At 40.1% G+C, this 27424-nt stretch overlaps 1 protein-coding gene across 1 annotated transcript in view; it reads right to left on the bottom strand.

Annotated features, from left to right (window-relative positions):
• Nucleotides 1-27424, bottom strand: part of nbeab (neurobeachin b) — a 364245-nt gene that overhangs the window by 189863 nt on the left and 146958 nt on the right. The window contains exons 14-28 of the mRNA XM_084717359.1: nt 24043-24122; nt 22719-22781; nt 22275-22372; nt 21718-21810; nt 16078-16186; nt 15895-15976; nt 14193-14316; nt 13235-13427; nt 11512-12507; nt 9909-10126; nt 8096-8249; nt 5161-5341; nt 4070-4197; nt 2650-2757; nt 2066-2234 (exon numbers count right to left, since the gene is read on the bottom strand). Coding sequence (XP_084573485.1) covers nt 2066-2234; nt 2650-2757; nt 4070-4197; nt 5161-5341; nt 8096-8249; nt 9909-10126; nt 11512-12507; nt 13235-13427; nt 14193-14316; nt 15895-15976; nt 16078-16186; nt 21718-21810; nt 22275-22372; nt 22719-22781; nt 24043-24122 — 2796 coding nt within the window. The remainder of the gene's footprint in view (nt 1-2065; nt 2235-2649; nt 2758-4069; nt 4198-5160; nt 5342-8095; nt 8250-9908; nt 10127-11511; nt 12508-13234; nt 13428-14192; nt 14317-15894; nt 15977-16077; nt 16187-21717; nt 21811-22274; nt 22373-22718; nt 22782-24042; nt 24123-27424) is intronic.

Raw genomic sequence — 27424 nt, 5'->3', positions numbered from 1 at the left:
CAGAGATGAGATGTTTTTCCATTTCTAACAATCCTACATGGTTAACAGGCTTTTTTTTGACAAATTCAATGGTTTCTTCACCCTGACACTTGACCATTGTTCTATTCACTCTCACTGATTTAACTTCCTTCTATCATAACAGAGGATGAGGCTGTTTAGCAGGTGGTGAAGGCTCTCTGACTATTGTGTTCAAGTCTTTTCCGTGCAGTTTCATTTAGTTTTCTTCATAGAAATGAATGAAATGTTGAGATTTTTTTCAGAAGTTTTCTTGCACCGCTTAAAATCAAGAAGACCTTGTGACCCTGCATGAAGCTTTTGGGGAGATTTGGAACCTGTGGTTTATAAAATGGCAGAAAATGGTGAAAAATGCCAATCAAGAACTGCGTTTCTCTCCACAGTGCACATAAATTGTACTCCTTGCTCTCTGTTGAGAGAAATTCAGTTAAGGGAACTTGACTTAATTCCTCCATTCAGATCACCCTTCAGCGTCACTAATGCGGACTAAATTCCTCCAGTTGTTAACCTGCTAATGTAAAACCCCAGCATGATACCTCTTGCTGCAACTGTGGAAATTTTACATTACTGAAATAAAATTGCGAATGAAATAAAAGAAACAAAAACTGACACATTACAAAAATCATTCTATTGAAATGTATGTAACTTATGAATAAATGTGATTTGGTTAAAGACACAGTTCTTCCCAAAATCAAAAATAAATATTACAACTACAAGACATATGTAAACTACAGCACATAAAAATGTAAATATAAAAATATTTAATTATTTAATAAATTGATAAATATTACCAAATTTTATAGTATTGAATATTATATTAAATTATATCTAATTAAAGGCTTAGTATACAACTTGAGACTACAGATTGAGAAACATAATCCCTGTCAGTCATCACTTATGACCCACTAGAAGTGTGTGGTGGTGGGTCTATCCGCAGAGACCCTGCCCTCTGCCTGTTCGGGACACTTTGCCAATACAAAACGTTGGTATTTAACATCCTGTGAATAAGACACAACAGTAAACTTTCTTTCTGCTACATCTACAAACAGCTCAGACAAATCTTACTGATTCTACCTAATGAATTCAATCATTTAAAATTAAAAATAAACTTAAAAAAAAGGTAGAGGTGGTTGGTTCATCCTGACCCAGTAGTTACCTAGATGCAAGGCCAGCTGTATTAATATTCATCACATGCCCCCTAACAAGGTCAGCAGGGCCTGATTTAGCCAGCAAGTCGTCTGGCTTCCTGGTCCATCAGACAATCGTCTGCCACATGCCGTCTGGAAAATTCCCCCATTTTCTGGTGAAATTTATGAAGGCGGCAGTGTGCCTCTCTCCTCCCAGCAACCTCTATGATCCCATTCTCCTCTGGTGGATTGCTTGCCTAATGGGCACTGACAGATGGGGCTGAAAATAGCAAGCCTGGCTCCACTGCCCCAAAAACCCACAGTAGTTGGTCAGCATACTGCTGCTGCTGCTTTCCCATCTCTCAACTTCTCCCTGCTCATCTTCTCTCTCTTCATTCTCCGTGTGTTCGAGCTCCTCAAATTACACTTTCATATTTCCTCTGGCCTCTCTCCTCCTCCTCTTGTTTCTTTTATTCACTTCACCTTTTGTCTGAATGGAAGTTGATGAAGTATGCTTATTCGTGCATCTCATAATAGCGAGTTTCCACCGCAGCAGACGTTGCGTTAAACCTTTGTAGGCAGCCGCTGATTTCCTTTCATGTGACTTAATGTATGATTTATGACTAGAGGCATATACTACCTTTCATTTCATAGAGAACGATGATGCCTATTCAAGTTCATAACTACCATCTCCAGACCCACTCTCCATTTGCTTCCACATTTAATTCAGTGTGGTGCAATTAGCAGAGCTCATGAATAAATCATATGTGAGCCGGTGGAGTGCAGGGAGGATATCCCTGCGATTACACTGGATGAGCTCTCAGCAGTGCATCAGAGAGGACCAAGGACATTTAACATTTGTTTATATCTGACACAGTCACCTCAAGCTAAGATTAGTGAGCAGGAAGAACAGCTGTCAGCACCTGTGCTGGTCGGTGAATTGATCTCCTGACGCATGCTGCGGCCCGATTGGCTGCTTATCCTGGCAGTCTCACGTTGGGGCTCCAGGATGTCGCGGTACTTGGAGACCATGAGGACAGAGATGAAGTACACCACAGCTAACGCCAGGAACTGGGCTTGTTTACTGTCATCCTGTGGAGAGAAATCACAATACAGTCACGCCACTCTCTATTCAGACAATCTCATTTCACAGAATCCACTGCCGCTGCTGCCTGGAACGGTTCTCTAACAGCAGAAGCACCTTTCACAGAGCATGAAAACACATTCAAAGTACTGGCATTATCCGCTAACATATTTCTAATACCTGCTTTGAAACATGCTGCTTTGGAATATTTCCATTTAAAATTTGTGGGCCTGTGTTCCACAGACGACGAGGGCACCTTTGGTGTTTCACCTGTTGATTGAAGGGTGTTACATTGCACACCTGTTTGTCTGCCAAAAAAAAAGTCCTGTTTTCATCCTCTCTGCCTGCAGCCAAGTCTTTGTCACAAACGCACGCATGCTGCCGTGCATATACACAGACGGACACACACAGAGCTGCACTCACCACATCACGGAACACCACAGCGCGCAGTCGATTGATGTCCACATCCTGCAGAAGGCGATCAGGGTCCTTGATGGGAGACAGGTTACTAGGGACAGTCTCTATGGCTGTCTAAAGCAGAAAGATAACACAATATGACGCTACTCTGTTCAGTCGAAGCTCACTTTAAAAAAGTTTTGCCTATTTCTTTTCTTTTAACCTAATTTGTTTAAGGACAGACCTTTTTCACAGCTGCCATTTTTACATGAAATTGTAGAGTAAACACAGGTGCTACCAATGATACTAATTAAAGTTCTGTCACATCCAGGTCAAACACAGTTAATGTGCATGTTGACTCATTGGTAACACCTGTGTTTACTCAACACTGTTTCAGATCAATGTGGCTGCCATGAAAAAGGATGTTAGCTAACTGACTAACATGGAGCCGAAGAAAATCTGTCAATATCTGTACCTTACACAAAGACATATTTAGACTAGCTTGCAACAACAAAGATTTAATCTGAAATTATTTCTAATTAGAGTTTAGACAGACTAAACACTCTAGATACAAAATTAACCAGAACTCTGTTGCCGATTACAAACTAATTTCAGTTTCAGTTGAAGTTTAGTGATGTAAACCAAAATTAAATAAGAGTTTAATCAGAACAGAGATGCTTGCTTACCCAAATCAATATTAATAAATGTATTAACTCATAAAAAATGAATAAAAAATAAATGTAAGTGCTGTGCAAACCTAAGAAATATACAGGGGGGAACCATTAACTTTTGGGTGTTCTGTATACCTTACATTGTTTGCTAGGCAGCTAAAAAAATAACTGTTATATTGTTTGCTAGCTAGCTAAAAGGTTAACAAAACATTTGTTGCTAACTACCTATAAAATTAGTTAGCTTACTTAACCTACTTATGATGCAAAGCTCCTTGAAGAAAATTAATGGAGCAATACGGCTGAATAATAGAAGATTAAAAAATGAACAACAGCACAGTAAGGAAGTCTGCACTAGCAACAGATCAACTGCAGTAAAAGAAAGAAGACACGTCATCGAACTGGGTTGAGTTTGTTCCTAAACTTTCTTTGGGAAAAAAAATATATATATATATCGCTCAATCGATCTCAAAAATGCAGCCATTTTAAAAGTCAAGTTTAGTTAAGTGTAAGTTTAAAGTCAATACTGGATGAAGTTTTTGTGTAACATAATCAAATTTAATCTCAATTTAGAGTAAACCTAAACTGTCTTAATTTTCAGCTAGTTTAAAAGCTTGGTGCAACATAACTAAAATATAAATGACATTTAGAATAGAACTTGTTTAGCTTCACTGCTGAGGTCACCTTATGAGCATGAGGCAAAGTGTTCTTACAGTAAAATTCATTGTGTGCAGATGAAATTTGCAGCTCGGAGCACAGCTGCAGACTTCACATCCTACCTTGCTGGAAGTCACAGCATTTAGCAGGATTTCCTGAGTCTTGTGGTTGTTGAGAACAGAAGACTTATTTCCCCTGTCTCTGTGCCTCTGCCTGCACTCCAGACAGCTCCTAACAGCCACACAACACACTGCACACATACACACACACACAGCATACAAATAGGCTCTCATTTCAGAGTTAAATGGAAATTAAATGTTGATAACATGCATGACCTCTTTCAAACTAATCAGTTATCTCTGATGACTATTTGTTCCAGGCTGCCGGGACAGAAGCCGGGAGTAAAATCAGCAGCCAGACTGATTTCACACTGAAGCCAGTGATGAGAAATTGTGTGTTTGCAACAAGGACACTGTGAAGTCTGAAGGCTATTTCACTCCCCCAGAGCACAACTTGGAGTCAACAATCTAGCAAACACAGGCTTGCACACACACAGAGCCACGGGCACAAACAGATATAGACACAAATACTTTCTCATGTGGTCAGACAAAAAAGGGACACAAATACACACATTTTCTCTACTTGATTTATGTATCAAATACATCGACTAAACAAGGCTTGATTCAATAAAATTCACAAATGTCATCCAATTTGCATTCAGATGTATAATCCAAGATTTAAAAAATCTCTACATCTCTATGTACACAGACATATTCAAGGGCAGAGAGGACATCATGGTGTCCTGTGGGACCAGCCAATGACAGACACAAAAGGCTACCATTTGCAGAGAGCACCCAATTGCAAATGATCCTCTCTCCCTCTTATGAATTCCAAAACGATGATCCTGTCATTTTCTGCTGCTGGTAACTGCAGCACATTCTCCAATTTAGTATACAATTAGCAAAGGACTCTTCAATTAATTAGCTTTGCTGATCAAACAGAGGATTTTCAGGGATTAGGGGAATTATTAGAGTGTGTGAAGAGAATACTGTCACGGCATTTTCCAGCTCATCAATTTTGCAGTGTAACTGGCAAAGGATGCAGTTTACCTCCCAAAAAACCTCACATAAAGACGCTGTAATTGTTTCACTTCTTCCTCACTGACGTTCACGTCGACTGTAACAGCAGAAAACACACATGATGATCGTCTCACCGAGTCTGAGGCACTGACGCATCAGGCCGCCGGACGACATGTTCTTCTCAGCCTCGATCTCACTGAAGTTGAGGGAGCTGGAGAACACCAACACGTCCACCATGACCATGAGACGGGACAGGAAAGTGATGGCGGTCTCTGAGGACATGCCCTGCGTTGCCTCGATGTTGTCCAACTCCGTCTGAAAGACACCAGTCACATAAAGCAAACGTGCACATGCAAAAACATCATCAGTTGTGATTAAAGCATTATTTTTTTACATTTTTTTTTTACATTAACAGACTGAAGCTGCAGTGTCAAGTATCAATCAATAGATTGATTATTAAAATAATCGCCAACTATTTTGAAAATCAATCATTTTGAGTCATTTCTTAATAAAAAAGTCAAAATTCTCTGATTCTCTGCAATTAACAGTTATTAATATCACTGACAGTCACTGAAAGTCATTAACAGTCATTGACAGTTATTAACAGTTATTAATAGTTATTAATTCATTAACAGTCATTGACAGTCACTGATGGTCATCGACAGTCATTAATATCATTAACAGTCATAGACAGTCATAGACAGTTATTAACATCACTGACAGTCATTGATGTCATCAACTCTCACTCATTAATAGTTATTAACATCATTAACGGTGATTGACGATAGGGTTATTGACGGTTACTGACAGTCACCGACATCAGCATCATGAGCATCATTAACCGTCATTTACAGGTATTAAACGTCATTAACCGTCATAGACAGTTAATACAGTTAAGAGCAGTTAGTTACAGTTACTAACTGTCATTAACAGTCATTGACAATTATTACAGTTAAGAACAGTTAATTACAGTTATTAACCATTATTAATCCATATCCACAACTGATTAATCAAGTTTTTTTTTTATTTTTCAAGTGACAAGATTGTGACAGGATTAATTAATTGAATAATCAAGAAAATAATCGACAGACGAGTCGATGATAAAATAATCGTTAGTTGCAGCCCTGGAACATAAGATGGAAAGAGGAGCACGTCACACTGATGAACACAGTGGTGGGTGCTGTTGAATTTAGGGCCTGCCTCTAAGGCACCCAGCGGCAGGTCAGGAGGAGGGCAGCAGCCGGGGACATTATACGGGTCTTATCTCTGAGGAAGCAGAGATAATATTCATAAGTGTAGAAATTGGTGGAAAGTTTAAAGTTCAGCCCCAAAATCAAATATACACATTTCCCCCTCTGGCCTGTAGTGCTATTTATCCATCTGGATTGTTTTGGTGTGACTTGCTCAGTTTTGGAGATATCAGCCATAGAGATGTCTGACTTCTCTCTGATATAATGGAACTACTAGATATCACTCAGCTTGTGCACACAAAATCAAAACACTAAAAATACCATGTAACTAACAAAATATGAATATATGACACAGACCTACTCCGAACAGCAACAACACAAAAAAAATAAAATAAATAAATAAATAAATTACATGCTAATTATGAGGTAGTATTCTCAGTGCTCAGTCTCAGAGGTAATTATGTATAACATTTTATATGAAAATATGAGCTACTTGCCTCATGTTAGCGTATTTGTAATGCTTGCATTTTTGAGGAATATAATAAAATAAATTTCAACTTCAAACACTTTTTGTCTATATATAATACCATACACAAGGCTGTTTTGATAATCCATGTTTTGTTTTTGTCTTGCATGTACATGTGTATAAATGTATATCCTTTTTATCTTAGTTTTAAGTTTGAAGGGTACAAATTCAAGACAGAAATCTGAAGTTTGTGAAGATCCTCTACAGAGGTGATTCTATCCATCATACAATTGATTTCATTTCAGGAACAAGTTTCTTTCTACTTAACATTGCATACAGGGAAGCGTTCATCTACTCATGGAAAAAGAGGCTCGTGCTCATGACAGCTCGGGATGAAAACATCAATGGCGTCCTCCTCAGCTGACCTGCATCCTCTCGTCCATGAGTAGATGCACGCTTACTTACAGCATGGTGTTACAGTTGGCAGGGGTTCAACTTGACAGACAGTAGTTCCTACAGGAAACTGCTCATAACAAGGTCTGTGGATTATTTTGAGTAACCGGGTCATGATTTCTGGACAGAGACACTGCTGTTGAGTTCAAATGTATTTTTTTTGCATTTTAAACCCCACAAGTTACATCTAGTTCTATTGTAACCATGAGAAAGCAGGTATCTCTACAGCCAATATCTCCAAAACTCTACAGCTCACACCAAAACAATCTAGGTGGATAAATAGCATTGGAGGCCAGAGGAAAAATATGTAATTTTGATTGTCAGGTGAACTGTCCCTTTAATCTGAGTCTGGCTGACGATGCCACTCCACATAAAGCGACATTCTGTTAAATGTTTTTGTAAGCTGTCCTTCTCTTTGTGGTGAAACATGGAGATATTTTTTTAAGTAAGACATTTGAGACAGATGCTATTTGCACCCATCCAGAGGGACAGTACATTTTCAGATGTATTTAATGACTATTAAGCACAAATGAGCTGTAAATACAGTGTGAAATTAAGAGAGAGAAATTAAAATAGAAGAGCAGAAGCAGTAACCTTGGCACCCTGTGATATGCGGAGACAAAATAAACAAAATAAGATGGTTAAAATCAATTTCAGTGCAAATGTGCAAATTAAATCTGAGAATGACAGCAGATTGAGAAAAGTCACCATGAATGACACACGGGGAGGTTAATTACAAACATATGAACCGTAGTAATGCCCTCAGCATTAATTGTAGCAGAGTGAAGCAGAGCACATTAAGGTGGCCCCAATCAATAAACACAAACAAGTCTTATTTCCCACAGGAACAGACAGCACTGTTACTGTCATGAACACAGACAAGCACAGAGAAAGCTGTTGTAAAAAACTACCACTAGATGGCGTTATTCCCCCACAGTGAAGATGGCGAGCCGCACTTACAGAAGGAGAGGTGGCCGCTGAGAGAAGGGGCAGGATCCCTCCACAGGCGATAATGATGTTGTCGACCATTTGTGAGATGAGGTGGATCGTGTTGTGGACAAAAATAATGTTCTCATTGCTGTTAACAAAATCCATGACAGATTTGGTGGAGTGGCTGCAGGGGGAGCAAGAAAAGAACCGGATTAATATAGGTACAAGCATTTCTCACATTATATAAATCATATGACAGTTTACAGGTCTCCAGTTTCATTGTAAGTAGGTGGTAACTGGCCAGTAACGTCTTTGAAATGACCCCGAAATGACCCAAATTTCATGGTACGTGGTTGATAATTAGCATAGATAATTAAGTAATGGAATATAAATAAATATAATCACATTTGCCCACAACATTTCTACATATTTTCCACAGGTCAAATCAGTAGCAATACCATTTACTTAATAAACAGACCTAATTTATATCTAATACTGACATAAGGGCAGCAGAGGATGAATTGTAACTGCTTACCTTATATGTAACTTATGCATAACAGGCATGTAACTGAACTGTTACAGCAAATCAGTCCAACTTGGTATCAAATTACCTTTTTTTTTTTTTGTAATTGTAAGCTACTATAAATTAATCAAATGAATCATGTTAACAACTAACCATTTTAACAGTTTCATTCATTGCTTGTTTATTAAGGCCTGATCTACTGAAATTATATAGAAATTGGGGTACCATTTTACAATAAGACTACTGTTAAAAAAGCTTTATAAAAAACTGATAATTAGGTTATTAATTAAGTTATAAACACTTTTTAATTCATTAACAAACATTCTAAACAAGTTATAACACAATTTTCATAATGAGTTACTAACATTTATAACTGGTGTATACATCTGTTATTTTTATATGTTAATTTGATAAACTAAATTAAACTTTTTTCTATTAACATATGCTGATAGTGGGCTTACTGTTTGGCAGGAAACAGGTCACCTTTTCATCTAATTTAACAGTTCGTTGTAACAGCTTATTAATGACGTCAAAATGTTGAATAATAACCTAATTCTAAATCATTCAGAAATCACTTATAAGGGTGGTCTCACTGTAAACTGGCACAGAAACCGGTGAGAATATAAATGGTTATATTTATTTTGTGTTACCGGTCTGTGGAAGTTAAGCAGATATCAGCTGAAAATTAAGTTCCTACAACTCACTTCAATTTAATGGCCTGCTCAGCAAAAATCAGACAGAAATTAGTGGAAATTAAGCTGGCATGATCAGCAGAAGTTTGGCAGAATAAAGCTAGCTGGAAATTAAGCGGCAATGGCTCACTTCAATTTACTGGCCCGCTCAGCAGAAATGAGACAGAAAGTAGATGGAAGTTAAGTTGGCATGATCAGCAGGAGTTAGACAAACTGTTAAGAAGTTAAACTGGCATTATCAGCAGGAGAAACTAGTTAGAAGTGATGCTATAACGGTTCAGTTACACATATGGTAAGCTGTTACAATTCATCCTATGCTGCCTTGACGTCAGTATTAGATATAAATGAGGTCTCGGCCTTATTTAAATGGTTTCACTACTGATCTGATCTCTGGAAAATACAGAGAATTTTTATGGTAAATGCCACAGTAATTTGTGGTAATTTCATAAAAATGTCTAATTTGTTATTTGATAATTATCACATTCTGATCATGAAATCTGGCGTGAAGTTTACTGTAAAATGAGGTGTTACCATCCATTTTTACAGGGTGTTCACAAAAATGTTAGTTAGTTGTAATCACTACCAGCCCCGTGCTCACATTAAAGCACACATAAACCACTTCACACACCTCCTCCAGACGTGGACGTCACTCTCCAGTGCAAACAGCAGGTCAGTGAGCAGTCTCTGGTGCATGGCTGACCATTTGAACTCTGGGATGCGGAACATGGTGGTGCGTGGGCCCGGGCTGAACTGACGTCGCTGTTCCTCCGTCATGGGCATCCCCCTGAAGCCAAGGTCCACACGTATGTCCCTCTCCATCTGAGTGGCGAGGCGGCCATGTAGGCTCTGATAAGAGAATCAATATAAAAGAGTATAACGAGATCCTGTTTACGGACAAGCTGTTAATCATATTCTTCTGTCAGGATCAATAGTGCACCCTTAATGAAATATAATGCTACTGTCATACTATTCACTAAGAGTGATGAATCGCCAGATTAGAGTGAGTCCTCAGATAACCTCGTCCTGCCTGCAGGTGAAGAAAAAACATTACAACAAGCTCAATGCAACAACCTCTAAACATAAGATGAATGAGTCAGCAAGGTCTTGCGAAAAAGCCTGTTTAAAAAGCAGCAGCGATGAATTGAACATGAGCAATTATGCAACAGCAGAGAAAGGCTTAAAAATAAACCCTGATTGCCTCCCACTGGCCCTCCATCAGTGACCCAGTCTAGGCAAAAGATCCTGACCTCTGGAAAAAAAAAAGAGCACAGCTCATGTGAGAGGAGAGGAGGGGAGGAGGCTGAACAAATCCCAGGCGGCTGTTGCAGAATGATGCTTTGTCTATTTTTGCCCTCCTGTTGGCTCATTCAACTATTCCGGCAGCCCACTTTCCTGAGTCTCAGAGGGACATCGCCTGATGAGCACCAGGCCATCCTGTCCCCATTACAAGAGCCAGAGCTGGGCAAGGGCCCGATCCCTGTGGGTCTGTTAATATAGAAGAGTTCACTAAAGGCCAACAAATCCTGACAAAGGCAAACGGTCTCCCTCCTCACTTTCCACTCTGTGACCCTGCTGCTGCCATGTTTCAACATTCATGACATTCATCCACTTCACTTGTACAAATACAGCACACTACTGTATATTAAATATAGCTCACTGTAGTTTAGCTGCTGCGTCTCATTGGCTTGTTGAACTGGTCAGTGGTGGATAAAACTTTTCTGTTAGAAACCTGAGAAAGATTTGAGGCCACAAATATTGTTTCCACAATACGATTTGGGTGCATCTCGAAAAACCCTGGATGGAAACATTTCATCTTCTTCATTTACTGGCAGCTGGCAAACCAGAGCCACTCTTGGTTCTTTCTCTGTTATATTTCTGACAGATTAGATGCCTCACAGTGGGCAACCAGTTTGCCCATGTCATAAAGTTATATTCTGATTAAACGCTTTGTGTCATATAGACACAGATGTTTCATCGGATCACTTTATTTAGCATCCATGTAATTGGAATTTCTGATCAGAATTATTTCAACTGGATTGGAGAAATATAATCCATGTAAACACAGCTACAGTAACCATGATTGCTATTAGCAGTTTCCACTATATTTTGAATCTAGTGAAGTCAGTGCACCTCTACTCTACTCTTTTCATGAAAAATCTAAAAATGGGAACACTGTCTTTTTTGTCTTGGATGTTACTGGATAACTCAATTTACATGAATGAACTACTGACCTGTGTGGTGGCTGTCGTCTGAATCTTCTTCTCCTTGTCTTTGCTGTCGTCTGACCTCTCTGTGTCAGAGTTGTTGCTTGTTGCGTCTGCTGCGCCACCGGTCTTCACAGTCGACGGGTCCCCTTCAGACGCCGCTGCAGCTGTGCCCTCAGTGACCTCTGCGCTTCTGGAGGAGGCCTCGGCCTCGGTGGCAGCCGCAGAGCTGATGTCCTCCAGAGCTGCCTGTAGCTCAAACTCATCCTTCTCCAGGATGCTGGGTAAAGAGCCGAGCTCAGAGCTGCCAGTCATGTGAGCGAGGAGGCCCAGTTCATCACTGGCACTGGTGTGGACCGGGGGCTCTGGGCTGGGCAGGACCAGAGGCTCAGCTGGACTCAGATCAGGCAGCAGCTTGTCCTCCATGCTGCCTGACACTTTGCCAAACAGAAAGTTGTTGCTGTTTGGGATGGTGTCCTTGTCATCGTCTAGAGTAATGAGAGGTGGTGCATTCTGGTCATCCATGCTGCCCTTTGGCAAAAGCACACTGTTGACATTACTGTTGAGCTTCTCCACAGCAGCACAGTAAACATTATCCAGCAGAGAGTCCACCTCCACCAGTGCTCCATTCTCTGATACTCCCAGGGTCTCAGAGGACAGGTCCATGTCCTCCAGCTTCACCTCTGTAGCCTCCACCTTTTCAGCCTTGATGTCCACCAGAAGGTCATGAACTTCCACCTTTACCCCATCCACCGCCCCCTCTGTTCCTCTGAGACCCTCCTCAGGCCCCTTCCCTTCAGCCAGCAGGTTCCGCGAGTCTGAACTCTCGTAGTCCTTCTCGCTCTCAGGTGTCTGCGAGTTATCGTCCATTTCAACCGCACCCTTCATGCCAGACGCCTGCGCAGACAGACCAGAGATGGTGCTGACGAAGCCCTTCTTCCCTTTCTTAATGTTCTCCTCTTCCTGACGCTGGTACTCCTCGTACATCTTAGCCAAGTACTCCTTATGTGCCTCATATGTCACCTATAAAAAGAGTTATAGACAGTGTTAGCCTCATATTTATGATGCAAACAACTGTGAAGATCAGTTTATATGCTATTTATCCATCTAGACTGTTTTGACGTGATTTGCTGAGTTTTGGAGATCGACTGTAGAGATTTCTGCCTTCCTCCCACCTTAGAGAGAAAATAGTTCCTTCATGAAACTGCTCACACCAAGGTGTTGGGTTTATTTACAGTAACTGGGTCATGATTTGCGCAAAGAGACATTGTCAACTGCTCTGCACGCTCTGCAGTGCGCTGTGATGAAGTGGCCGACAGTGCGTCACTTGCACTCTGCTTCCATCACTCTTCTCCGCTTCATTGCAAATAGTTTTGTAGTGATTTGGAGAGTCTGAACTTGGAAGAATCTCAGTCGACTGTTGTGTCTCCAACTTATGATTTGAATCTTCAAATTTCAGGGGGCAGCCCTGTTTGAAATGTTCAGGAGAATTTGCATTTTGAGCAGCAGAAGTCGAACCATTTACTTCCATTATCGTTGAGATCTCTACAGCTGATATCTCCAAAATTTGTCAGCTCACATCGAAACCATCTAGATAGACAAATAACAACACAAGGTAGAGGAAAAATATGTATTTCTGATTGCGGGGTAAACTGTCCCTTTAAGATAAGACAAACTAGACAAAAATGTCTCTCTGAACAGCAGAGGTCAGTGTTTCCTTTTCAATGTACAGTTCATTAACCGTACTCACCTTGGAGTGAGCTATAGAGAGTGTGTCCACCCACACGCGCCAACCTCCCCACTCGTACTTGATGGCGTGGTAGAGCAGAATACGAAAGATGTTGTACACCATCTCAGTGATCTTCTGCTCGTCAGAGTTTTTAGGGTTGATGTAGCCAAGTGAAAACATCCAGTCCTGCCACACGGAGCACTGAAGCAGACACCTGCAAGACGAACAACAGATAAAATCTGCCGTACGCAAGCCTGTGATAAAACTCTGATCCTCTATCTTTAGCAAGTTAAACATTTGTTACTGATGTTGGTCATGAAAGGAACCATTTTAAACAACATCCTGCTTTGAGGTTTTCCATTAAAATTTTAAAAAATTCAAGCCAATTATTCCTTTAACTTCTCCTCAAAGCATTTCTTTGTGTAAAAAGAAAATACAGGCACTTTGGCATTTTGTTCTTCACATTAAAACAGATTGTTTTGATCATTTGGCCATTCAAATATTCATTTAGTTTGTTTATTTGGCAGCAGTGTCTTACAAAACAAAGTGACAGCCAAGATAGAGAAAGGGCAGCAAGTGAAAAGCAATTAAGTGTTTTTCTTCAATACAACAGTTTGACTTGACGAAGTACTTTCTGCCTATTAATTTTGGGCTAATTATGTTGTTGATTTAGGTCAGCGGTTTCCCAAGACTTATAATTTAATTGCAAAATGTCCTAAAGTGTAACTGTCAGAAGGAGAGATTGGATGCAAGAGTGTAAAAGTGAGAAAGGAGGAACGAACAACTGTCAGAAACTGTCACAGAACATCTGCTGGAGAACATGTGCATGTTTATGGATGATTTAGCATCAATATGAGCCTATTAAACACAGTGCAGGGAGGAGGAACAGTCTGACTGTTTTTCTGTTTTCTGTTGATACATTAATCAGTGAGATAATTGGAGGAGTGGGTGAGTAAAAGGCGGTTTAAGTTCTGCTCACCGTCTGTTCTCTCGGCTGTTGCTGAACAGTTTGATCATGTCTGAAAGGAAGAGCCGCCGAACCTCCATCAGCTCCGTGCTGGGAGCGGAGTTCTTCAGTAAGGTGGCCACCACCTTGAGAATCACTGATGTCACATGCACACAAACACAAATATATACACGCATTGTTAATTTGACTAGAGAACCAGTGACCAGTTGCATAAAACCACTGAAGCTAAGGTTTTCTCGAAATTTTTATCGAAGGATGCCTTTGGGGAAAAAAGTGCTGCATAAAATCACCATAAGGATTTCCTCAGAATGTTGTAAGGGAAAACCCTTTTATCTACAAGTGTTTGCTGCTTAAGTATTCCCTTATGCATTGCCAGAAGGTCCTCAGCGACCATTTCCTGGGATCATTTTAAGGATTAGTTTAGGTTAGGTCTGTAACTTCTTGCCACATTCTCTGCTTGTGCATATTTTTTAAGGCTACGGGTCAAATTTACTTTGGATAATGTGCTTGCACTTTCCTCATTCTTCAAGGAGAACAACATTCTCATCTTCTGTCCAGTTTGGCTTTCTTTTTCTTTTTTTATTCTCTGTTTTGGAGAAGCTAGATAACCCAGTCTAACTAAGTGTGTTAGCTAAGAACTGACAATAACACTGTCTAGCAGCATTAAAGAATGATATGAATGAAGTATAACCATGGTAACTGGAGTGTACATGTGCTGTATTATGCCAGTAAAGGCCATGAAACCTTACGCTGCATTTGAAATTCCATACTAACATGCAATTTGGTCCACTAAAATGGCATATGAGATTTTTTAGTATGTCCAAAACCTCAGTATGAAAGCAAACCACATGAGGTGCATATTCTTATATGTGTATGTGAACAGAACTCCTTCTGCACAGTCAGTCTCAAGGATCAAGTACTGGTCGGCCACAGGAACATCTCAGATAAAATCATCGACATAAACCACAGCACACTGAACTGAGTTACTGTGGTTTTATTAGGAAATAATAAAAATGTAATCACAGTAACTCAGTTCAGTGTGTAGTGGTTTATGTTGATGATTTTAACTTATATATGTATATGCATATATTTCCAGGGCAATAATATTATTATATGAAACCATCACAAATATCCCACAATTCAATGCAGCAGTGACAACATTCAACAACATAACAGATATAGACAATCAGCAACAAAGGCAGCTCTGGTGTAACGTAAATAATGCTTAATCTTAATGCAAGTAAGGTTTCACTTTGCTAGGCTGAATCTATTTTTTAAATTAGCCAGTGGCTGGAACAGGTTACCACGGTTACATGTCTCCACCCAGCAAGGAGGGCATTATATGCAATAAGCATATCATACTACTGTTCATTCACTGAAATACTCTCAAGTACAGTCATTAGCTTTGGGAAATATTTCTGCTTAAGGGACAAACCTAAAGGTACTAGAAGGAGTCTTTAACTGGTCGTGAAACTGTCTCAGTTTAGTACTGAAGACCTGCGTAAGTTAACAGGATCATCAGTGAGAAGATTGGCTGCTTCTATATAATTATTCTTAATGCCTGTCACCGGGTCAGAGTCTGCTTGAAATCAGATGAAATTATTTATGTTTACATTTTCCCAGGCACACAGTGGCTTGAGAAAAGTGCTGTGTGCAACTGGGCCCACTACTTTGTAAAGAATAAGACCTGATGTGACATATGTGACAGGCTTACTTGGGTTCTGAATCTTGACCGTGGAGTCAGGCTCTGGATGAGGTTTGTGGACCACCTGCGTACACACCTGCTCTGTCAGAATCTGGGGCAGGAAGCAGTGAGAAGACATCGGTCACACCTTCTGCACACAGAGACCAACGGTGCAGTAATGTCTGGACAATTGAGAGGAAAATATTTTGTTACCTCGTACAGAGTGTTGTAGGTCGTCACGGTCACAGTGTTGGTGTGCAGCATGAGCCTCTCTCCCAGGAGAGTGAAGAGGCTGTGTGTGTGCATGATCTCCACCTTCCTCCTGTGGATAAACACACACAAACACACACAGACAAAATGGTAAAGTGCCTTGTTTAGAGCTCCCTAAGCCACTGAAAGGATCAGTGAGCGCCGTCAGCCTGCTTCCCGATTCTCACCCACAGGGAGCCGGGCTCTGGAGACGAGTGTCAGGAAGTGCCTGCTGTCATAAATTGGGAGAAATTTGTTGGAGGTGTGTTGGATAACGAACATAGGCTGTCAAGTAGGAATGGTTCCAAAATACAACAGAGGTATACCACAGGTGAATGGGTTCAACTGTGACAAACTACTCCGGCAAACAGCATAAGGACTGCTGTCACAATGCAAAGCCAAAGCTGCTGCCACTGACTCAAGAAGACGAGCCGAGGCTTTCCTAATAAGTCGACGATTTTTTTGTATTTGCAGAGGCTGGCAAATTGGACACTTAGGAGACGAGTAGCATTTCTCACAACTGTATAAATATGGAAATTTGTGAGAAAAGGGCAGACTGATGATGCATGGCAAGCTGAGGCGAAAAAACTGCTCAACCAACAAGGTACAGTGAAGAGGAGAGGCCTCAATGTCAAGACTGAATGAAAATCCAGACAGAGTCGCTCTAAAAGAATAGTTTAGTGTTTCAATCCTAACACTGAGTAAATTAAGACAAGTGGGGTTGCTCTCCAGACTAGATTACTGTAATGCCCTCCTCCTTTGAGTGGGGCTTTCAAACTTTTTGTGCCCCATATAAGGGCAAGCCAAAATCTGCACACTTATATTCACATCTGTGCAAAATAGCCAATATGCGTGTTATTACTCTGTACACATTTATCTTTATTTACGAATGCCAAATAAATTTTGACAACCAGCTATATCACCCAAAAAATACAATTTAAAACGGCAACAAACACACTCAAACCAAACAGGTCACAAAATTAAAAATGGAAGGTTTTAAAAGGAATTTTTTAAGAGTGTAGAATTTGCCTCGGTATTAGGAAATGAGCATGTGGAATGTACTGATATAATAAATCAAAAGTCCATTTCTAAGTTTGTGTATGGTTGAATGTTGCAATAATATTCTAGGGTTGTCACAAAATCCTAGGGCACACCAGTGTGCCTCGGTACATCGTTTGGGAACCACTGAACAAGGGGCTTAAAGAGACGACAGTGTGCCCAGAGTTCTCTGCCACACACGGTCCTGGGAACACATCATTCAGACCCTTCAACAACTGCACTGGGTCCCAATTAAACACCACATCTGGTTTAAAGTACTTCTTCTTGCCTATAAATCTCTCCACGGCTTGCCAAGTTCCTCTGATGCCCCATCTACTCTCTAACTACCCCCGCCCTCCAGGCTTTGTACTTCGGGTGACAGGCTTTAATGTGGCCGCCGTTACCCTCTAAAACGCTCTCCCTCAGGGTCTACACCACTCCACAACTGTTGCTTCTTTTAAATTGCAATTGAAAACTCTTTTAATGTGTTTGTTTGGATGTGTTCTTTTATTCTGTGTGTGTACTTCATTACTGTGGCTGTCACCCTTCTCTACCATTATTGTATCACTTCACCTTTTTAGATGAGCTTTTCCTGCTGTTTCTTCATGTGTTTATTGTGGATGTGCTCTTTTATCTGCAAATGTACTGCATTACTGTTGCTGTTGGTCTTTGTTATCATCATTTTTGTATTATTTTCTTTATACATATTGGCTGTCTTGTCAATTGTAAAGTGTCCTTGGGTGTCTTGAAAGGTGCTTAAACACAAAATGTATTATTATTATGATGCTTCCTCTTCTTCTTTTCTTATTATCTTTATTGATTATTTATTGATCACCATGCCTGACTGTAAAGTGTCCTTGTGTGACTTGAAAGGGGCTTATAAATAAAATGATTTATTATTAAAAATGTATTATTTACTCATCAGCAGTGTATCACCTAGTCACTACAAAGTAATTTTACCTTGTAGTTGCAGAACACTGGAGTTGCTGGTCTACTGTCACCTTGATCAGTCAGTTTGTGTAACTGTGTGACTTTGTTTATTTTAAAGAGGAAGTTGAATTCACCAGCGGTAGACCAGCAACTCCAAGGAGCTTGTTTGCATTGTAGGGAGTGATATTTGGCTTCCGTAACAGCAGTTTCCTGTCAAAAAGGCTGTCTGATGGCAAAGTGAACATATTTTCTAAATACTGTGTACACTTAAACTGATAGTGATTTTTTTTTTAGGTGGCTAAAATACATTTTGCTTCTGACCTTGTCCACAGCAGTACATCGCTTACCTTCCTCCACCTCTACTCCTGCTGCTTCTCCAAACTGGGATCGTGCCGACTGGCATCTACCGTAGGTATATATAATACACTGACTGTTTATAAGTACCTTACACAACAACACTTCAAAAAAAAAACCAGACTATCCCTTTAAAACGAAGGCACACTGTAGAAAATATGAAAATTGGATGGATGCTATTCAGTGAGAAGAGACAGAGAGAAAAAGTAATCATACAGAAGGGCGCGTATTTAGTTCTAAAACTATAAACGAGACACGCAATATTCAATATGTTTTATAGTTGTAGTTTAGATTAATTTAGTTTATTTGACAAAGGATCCAATTTAACGGTGAAGCAGTACCAGCGAATATAACACTGTCAGGGATAACATGATAACATCCAAGACCTGTTTTCCATCGTGGTCCCTGACGGTCCATCAAACTTCAGTTTATGATCAGGTTGTTGAGTTCTTGCAGCAATAAGACAGAAGTTTGAGATGAGCTTGTGTCATATATTCTGGATTTGCCTGCTTGTTTTGTACAACATGACCCCCCAAAGGTACAAACAAGTACAACAAATACTGTTCCTTGACTCACCAACCCAGACAAACAATATCTGACATCACTGAACTAATGAATGTAAAATGACAAATTCACTTATCAAAAAGCAATAATAAAGCACAGAAGAAACATGTTTAATTATTTATGAGCTGCACCAAAGCTCACAGTGAACTCAGATGGAGCTTTAAAATGTATGAAAGCTATTAAAGTGAAGGGTGAAAGGCAGGCTTTCATGAAGCCCACGTGTCCCTTGAGGATACAGGCCTTTCACTTGCGCCTGGGGCGGTCTAGCATGGGCTTACGGCTGCCCTTTCCCTCCACTCTGCAGGCACCAGTAACACAACAACACCTGGTGCCCCGCCGTCGTGAGCACAGCAAAATCCTCCACATCCCCTGCATCCTGCATTTTGAATCATCTGCTCTCCACCCATAAACATTATCTCTCTCTCTCTACTCTCCAATGTGCAGCATACAGACGATCTGCTGACATCCTGGTAGATAGTTGATTATTTATTTCACTCTGCGGGACAGTAGCTTGGACCTCTTCCACCATTCTCGTATGTGAAGTAATGGTTTCAGGGCACTGTGCCAAGAATTCAGGTGTTCTACAATGAAGTGCATCCTAATTTACAAAACTGGCATCCAGTCAAAAGTTTTCTGGCTCTTTTAATTGTACGCTTTTTTCAAAGGAGTGGCAGAGGCAGATGAATCATCTCTCTGAGAGTAAAGCCTGAGTTATGAATTTTCAGTTTCTAACCTAGTGGCCTCTTGTTGCAGGAACACGAAGAGATTAAAATTAGAGATGGGACTGATCCGATCCCATATTGGTATCAGGGGCTGATGCTGATGTAGTTCACTCCTTGGATCCTGGACTAACCTCACCAGTCTATGCACCGATCAGTCATATGTTACAACGGGCCCCTGTGCAGCAACATTCTCCTAAATTTCTTTTATATTTTCTCTGATGCACCAACAGTTCTTAACCATCCAAAACTGCTCTTACCGAGGTGTGCTGAATGATGAATCCCACCTGACAATCTGCCCTTTTGCACATAAGGAATACTTGAACATATACATTATTATATGTGTTATCACTATTGCTATTGTGTATTTTAAATTGGGGGCACGGTCAATTGTTTGGGCAGCTGTTGTGTTGTGTGCAAACACTCTGGCACATGGCCAAGAAAATTAGAGATGCCACCAAAAAAGAACTTGAGCAGCAGTAAAACTGAAGTTGTGACACTGTAAATGTTGTGTCAGCAGAGGGAGGCACAGTCACTGAGTGAAGCAGTTAAAAATAAAACATTCACGGCTGTGGAGGGTCTCTTAAATAAGAGGAGGGTATAAACACACTGGCAAGCTTTGGGACACCCTCGCCTTTTACTGACAGACACAGGAACATTCATAGTGATGGATAATGAATTTGAATAAATGGTCTAATGAGTGTTTCCCAAACTTTTTTTTTTCTGGGGCCCCGCTTTTTGTAAATGACAATCCATCATGACCCAACTCACAATAGGCCTCATCAGTAAATTCGGGGAGTTCATTTGTGCATAAATGAACATTTCTGACATTTTTTAAGTTCTTTTTTCTTGGCACTTTTACTGAACAAATATACATGTTAAATACTGACTGACAAATAACTTTATTTAGGCTGAGTTAACAGGTCATTTCTGTGTTTAGATCTTTTCATCAGGACAACAATATAGGACATTTTAGCCTACTTCAAAACAAAATATGGGGTTGTTTTTCCTTACCAGTAAAACTATGCACTTTTTGAATGCTTTATAAAAGGTGTACTGCAGATAAAAATCTTAAATTTGCAGAATTCCTTTCATAGTCTCTTTATTCAGTGACCCAAATAAAATCTCCCGTGACCCACCTGCGGGTCTCGACCCAGTCTCTGTGAATAACTGCTCTAAATAATAATCTTATTCACATCAGTGAAAATATGTAAGCTGCAATGACATGGCACACTCCCTAAATTCATGACATTGTAAGCTTGTGAAAGCAAAACTTACTGATTGAATAACTAAAAACTCACTCACATGACTCTTTGATCACATCTCTTTGTTTGCTGAACATTTTCCTGTCATGTCAATCCGTCATGTTTGCACGAAAATAGTTACTCAAATGCCTGTTCGAGGCAAAGTAACTTATTACTTATCCTTTGGAAATAACCTCACAGAACTAGCTTTTGCAGCGATGTGGCATTTCCTCCATCTCGAACACAAAAAAGGTGCTGCACCTGAGAGGAGTGTGGTTTGTCAGCCTGCATCGATGCAGACTGGGAGCTGGAGGGCTTAATAACACACTACAACTTAAACCTGAGTGATCTGGAATGACACTCATTGTGGCGGCCCCTCAATGTGAATACGCAAACAGAGTGAAAGCGGGTGGGAGAGAGCTTGCATGGGACCAGATTTGAATTGGACCGAAAATGGTGAAAACTGATTGCCTATGAACCCAAACACAGTCCATTAATATCAGGTGACACAGAACGATTTGGTATCAGCATAGCATACAAATACATTCAAATTCACATCTCAGAATCAGACTGGAAGCAGAAAAAGTGGATCAGTGCATCTCGACTTAAAATGGCCAAACAGCGCAGAGTAGATAACAGCATTAGGCACATTAACAGACATCTGATGATTCATTAATCTTCAGACTATTCATTACAAAAACACTTAGAGCGTGCAATTACAATCTACTACATAGCTATTGGAATTGGTTACTTACTTGTGGCCCAGATGCTTGAGGAAGTACCCAAGGACTTTGAGGGATTGCACTCGAATGCTTTCACTCTTAGAAGCCATGAGCTTGTAGATTACCCTGGAATAGACAGAAGCAGCGAAAACTGGCAACGGCACACTGTCTTGACAGAATAAAGTATAGCGGTGTTGATGAAAAGGCCCTGCACTGGTTAGCTGACAACCACTTTCCTTCAGGGAGAATTTACATTAGCATTAAATGAACGTCCTAATGAAAGCAGCAGCCTTTCCACAATGAATTCCTTAGAACTCACAAGTAGTCCTACGCCACATGCATTTATATTTTATAGGATCACACGGGCTAAGTTTGATCATCCGTGTCATATTGTGAAATCAATATGTTAATATTGTTACTTTTCCATGCATAGGTTTTTTTTTTCCTCGCTGAACTTATGAATAATTCATGTGTCTCATGGGCGCACAGCAGCAGCACAAGTGTTAGGTGCTTAGGTTTATTTTGTGAAATCACCTCTTCATTTTGTGCCTGAACAGCGGAGGGATTGTGTCTTCCCCTGAGGGGCTTACCGTATTCCATTTCTCTGGTCGAAAGCAGGGATCATGGAGGCTGGATGCTCAGACATGAGGGCTACCACCAGCTGCAGCACATCATGCAGATTCTCATCCTGCAGACACACCAGAGGAGGAAGATGATGAGAAAATAGAAATGGAAGCAGGTGAAGAGGGAGAACACAGTCTCTGTTCTTTGAAACTGCAGCAAAGACATAATGGATGTGCCATACAGCTGCATCACCTGCATCTGCAGAAAACACCTGGTACACCGTACAACAGTGCAGGGACAGCGGCTGGCCACTGCTAATCAAAATGATTCATTCATCTTGCTTGGAAAAATAAAATTCTCCTAGAATAGCAATTCTGAAGAGGAAATGTGACCTTGTAGTTCAGTGCAGCAAAGTGGCACAGTAACACACAGAGTGAATTCACTTGGAGCTGGAAGAGACTCTCATGTACCTCATGCATTGTTAACAAATAGTTCAGGATGCTCTGCAGTTCATCTTCCTTCACACCACGGTCCTGAAAGGAGGCAAAAAACAGGAAAACAGGTAAACAAATAAATGATGTACTAGGCAGATAATTGGAGAAGGGTCTTTGCATAACAAAGCTAGAGTTCTGTATGTCTGCTGTATGTTTTGACAAAAAGCATCATAGCATTATGGTACAGTTGAAAAGAAGGTACTAAAAATTACTGGAGGAAGAACACTGGGTCGTACCAACAAAGATTTATTTAATGTAAGATTAGTTCTAATCAGAGTTTAGTAAAACAGGGCTTAAAATTAGTAAATCCACAATTTAAAACTAATCTCTGTTGAGTTCATTTTGAGTTTAGAGCAAAAACTAAACTAAGGTTTAAAGAGAGGTTTAATCTTTGTTAATTTTAAGACAGTTTAAAAGCTTAGTGCAAGATAATTTAAAGTTAATTGAATTTCAAATGAAACCAAAAAGTGTTTCGGGCCTCCAGTGTGTCAATTTATGTTGTTGTGCTTAGACTGAGGGAGCAATTGACGCATGAGAATTTAGGTTTCTGCAGCAAAACAGATTGAACCACCAGATAATTCTTGTTTGCTCTGTTTGCCAAGTCTGTTTTCTGCCCAGTGTTAAGATTCCTCTTATTTCTGCCATGCCCTGGAAAACATGCTGCAGAACGAGGCGAGATAATGATCTGCAGAGATACGGCGTGCTGGGATGTGGGCAGCAACACGCCCATTTACACTGTGATGAGTGTTTAATTTATCTTTTAAAGAATTCGATTCATGTTGTCAATAAAATGACAGAATTACAACAAATACCTGTCAAACATTTCCAGAGCCAAAAGTGATGCCTTCAGGGCTAACTTCGTGTGATAAACAGTCAGCAAACCCAGAGGAGAGTCAATTACAAATAACTGAAGCAAAGAAAATCATCAACAATTTGTCTCATTTGAAAAGCTGGCACCAACAAATGTTTGGGATCTTTCCACGATAAATTACTTAAATGATTAGATAATGATCAAATCTGTCATTTATTATTTTTCGCTCAACAGACTAATGAGTTCATTAAATTAGTTTCAGCACAACCGGTTCTCTTCCAAGCCCACACTTATTTTTTCAAGAATGAATGAATGAATAAATAAATAAATAAATAAATAAATGAACAGTGCTGAATTTATTAAGGTGCAGACTGGCAGAACGTTTTAAAGGATAACACAGGCAGGACTGACAATCTCCATATTTCCTCGCCGCAGCTCAGAATCAAGCCATGTGAGGGGCTGCGAGGCGTGAAGACAGGTGGGGTATACCTTCAGGATGAGTTGCTTGAGGAAGAGAAGCATGAACGCCCGCAGAGAAATTATTTCTTTCTGGGTCGGCCTTGGACCATCTGTAGTTGGAGAGGGAGAAAGAAAGTAATGGAACCAAATAAGATATCTTTCTGATTTCCAGCCTCGTCTATAATTATGTATTTACTGGCAATTTTATTCTTGGTTTATTTTCATGATCAGAAGTTTCTTTTTTTATGTGTTTTATTTTTATTTATTTATAATGAAGTATTTCGCTCATTGATGTCTTGTGTTTGAGCTTTTGAAAAAACAAAGCAGGCAGAACAAGGACATTTCAAAGACATTCAGTTTCCTTCCCTGTATCATCAGCTTTATAATGATCTACTGGAGTCACCTTCAATTTGTGAATGTGAGGTTCCCCAAGTTTTGTAAACAGAGAAGAATTTGCACATCAACAAGTGTATATATTTATACATAAGCTTTAAGGGATAGTTTGCACGTGCACGAGGTATTTTTTATTACCTTCAGTAGATGGCAGTCAACACTCCCTGCGTTTGGAGAAGCAGAGAGGAGCACCAGCATGGAAGCTAAGTACCGTACTGCTGACGGGAAAACTGCTGCTATTCAAGCCAAATATCACTCTCTCCAAATCCAAACGTCTTTGACAAAAGAGCTGCTGGCCTGCAACTGACCGGATCGATTAGTTTGTTTGTGTTATTGTGTGAATTGAACTAACCTTTTAAAACACCAAAGTCACACAAAAACACAAACAAACTAAGAAATTCAGACAGAGGTAGACCTGCAACTCCTATGTCCTGCGAGGTGATATTAATGATTTTACTCAGGGAGTTTGGTTAGTTTGGAGAGAGTGATATTTTGTTCATACAAAGGCAGTTTCATATTGGAAAAGGCCATCTGATGCAAGGTAAAGCTGTGAAAATATACGAAATATAGTGTACACTTTTTTAGGTGCTACTGTTTCATTCTTATTATTTTTTGTATTGCTTAATTTGCTTTGTTGTTTTCATTTTATTGTTTCTGTTGTTTTATTTGTATTTATTACAGTCATATTTACAGTGATTCGTACTGTATTTGTTTTGACCTTCTGCCTCCTGCCTTTTAGTGTCTTTCTGTCTTCTTCAAGTTGTCTTCATTTAAAATGGGTAAATTATGCCTCAAATAGCTCCTTCATGGTGTTATTTATTATTTTGTTTTGTTGTGTACTGTGAATGCAATGTCTATATTGTTTTCTGTGTGTATGAATTGATTTGGCAAATGAGTTTCCCCACTGGGTATTAATAAAGCTTTCCAATCTCAGCCCTTACTGTTTTTGTTTTTGTTGTAATGCTTTCTGACTCCCCACCTTGCTTTGCCTGTCAAAGTACTTTGTAAACTGTTTTTAAAAGGTGCAATATAAATAAAGTTATTATCATTATTATTATTATTATGGCTTAGCTTCCTACACTGTGACTCCTGCTGCTTCTCCTGAGTATTCAGCACAAATTTATTTATCATCCATGCTGCATTTAAACTCTCTGTGTATGCCAGGTAGTCTAAGTCACAACATAGCGCCCAGGCAGCCAGCCAGCCCAAGGTCGCCATAGTCACACCTGCCCATCACACTGGCCAACATCTCATTAAAACTACCCAGAATGCCCGGGCCAACTTAAGGTCACTTTGGCACTCTTAAGTTGAGACTCGCATTGCAATCCATCGCTGTCACGAACCTCATTCAACATCTGATGGGCTGAATGCTGTCAGCAGGTGTACGTACGCCGTGCAAATAAAGAAGAATGACAGGATACGACAGAGAGCATCGACTAACTGTCAGATCATAGAGCTGCTGCCTGCTGTACTGGTTTGGTTGGCACGAGGATTAATTTTTGACACGGTCAGAGCCTATTCAATATGCTGAGCTCTTTTGTTTTTAACCCAAAAAAAAAGCGTTGGTAAGCACACTAATGGAGCTGCAGCAACAGGCAGATCAATACAACACAGAGCTATTCAGTCAGAAAACACAGGATAAGGCATACATTACCACTTATAACAATACAAACATGAATCCCCTTAAGATTAGCAGCACTCTCATTGCAGCACAAAGGCTCCATTTTGGCAGTAAATTCTGGCATATATTCATTCATTTCTTATTCATCCTGTGCAGCCAGCCAGGTATAAACACTCTGACAAAATCTTTTACATGTTCAGATGTATTAAATGACAGAAATTGGGCCAAACACAACCGCAAAAGCCTTTCAGGGAAAACCGCCCAGTGTCTTTCTTCTCCTCCCCTCAGCCCAGATAAACTCCCACCTCCACCCTGGCTGGACACATGTTCATTTGAAGTGGGGACAGTGCCACAATGACAGATACAATGGCATCAGACACCTGACCATCCCGCTGTTTCAACAGCCTGTCAATGTAATCAATGCTGAGGCTCCCTGAGGTTGCAGGAGGATGGCGAAGTGCTGCTGCATCCCGACACTGATTAATAGAGTGAGAGAGGAAAACCCAGCGCAGGGACGCAGCCCGACATGGAAGGGATGATAAGAACATTATTACCGCAGCCACTGCATGCAAGTTATTCACAACCAATTATGCTCAGCAGCTCGGCACGACTCGCGTTGCTCATTCACATATTGCTTTACTTCCTGCGTCCCCAAGGGCACGAGGAGAAAGAGTTTATTGAAAAACAATTTATGTCCATGTGATTAATGTAGGAATCTTATTTCGGCTTATGACTGAGGATAATAAAGTCACAGCATACACAATAGCATGTATGCTCGTATAGACCTATAAAAAAAAAAAACAAGAATAATTATACTCACTCAATGCTTTTAAATAAGCAAAAACTGATATAACACTCAAACGCAACAAGTGTTTCTAATTGCTGCAGCAATAATTTGTTCACAGAATTCCTCTTGAGTTTTAAATAACATGCTTTGCCTGCTTGAAGCGATAGCGATCGGATTTTTTGAAGTGGAACTGTATGATTTACTTATACACAGTCAGTGTATTACCTACAGTAGATGGGGGACAACATGTACACAGTTTGTAGAAACAGGAGGACTGGTGTAGGTAACTAAAAAATACATTGCTGTGGACAGGGTCAGCAGCAAAATGTATTTTAGCCACTTTTTTTAGCCACCAAATATCGCTCTACTGTATAGTATACAGTTAAACTTAACCACTAAATATTATTTTTTAGGAGCCTACAGGCAGGTTCACACCTAAAGATCCAGTTCCTGAATTGAACCAATGCGACAAACTGGTCTGGTTTGACTTTATAAAGGCAAAACTGTACAGTCAATAAATATTAAACTAAAAAAAAAATGCTGTTTCTTCTCACACTTTTCCTTTATCAAATAATTGCAATTTGGTTCTGGTTCTGTGATTTGGATAATGC

This window comes from Lutjanus erythropterus, chromosome 4, assembly GCF_056507025.1.
Source record: "Lutjanus erythropterus isolate fLutEry1 chromosome 4, fLutEry1.hap2, whole genome shotgun sequence".
NCBI lineage: Eukaryota > Metazoa > Chordata > Actinopteri > Lutjaniformes > Lutjanidae > Lutjanus > Lutjanus erythropterus.
The sequence above is the reverse complement of the archived record's forward strand: the minus strand, read 5'-3'. Positions and strand labels throughout refer to the sequence as shown.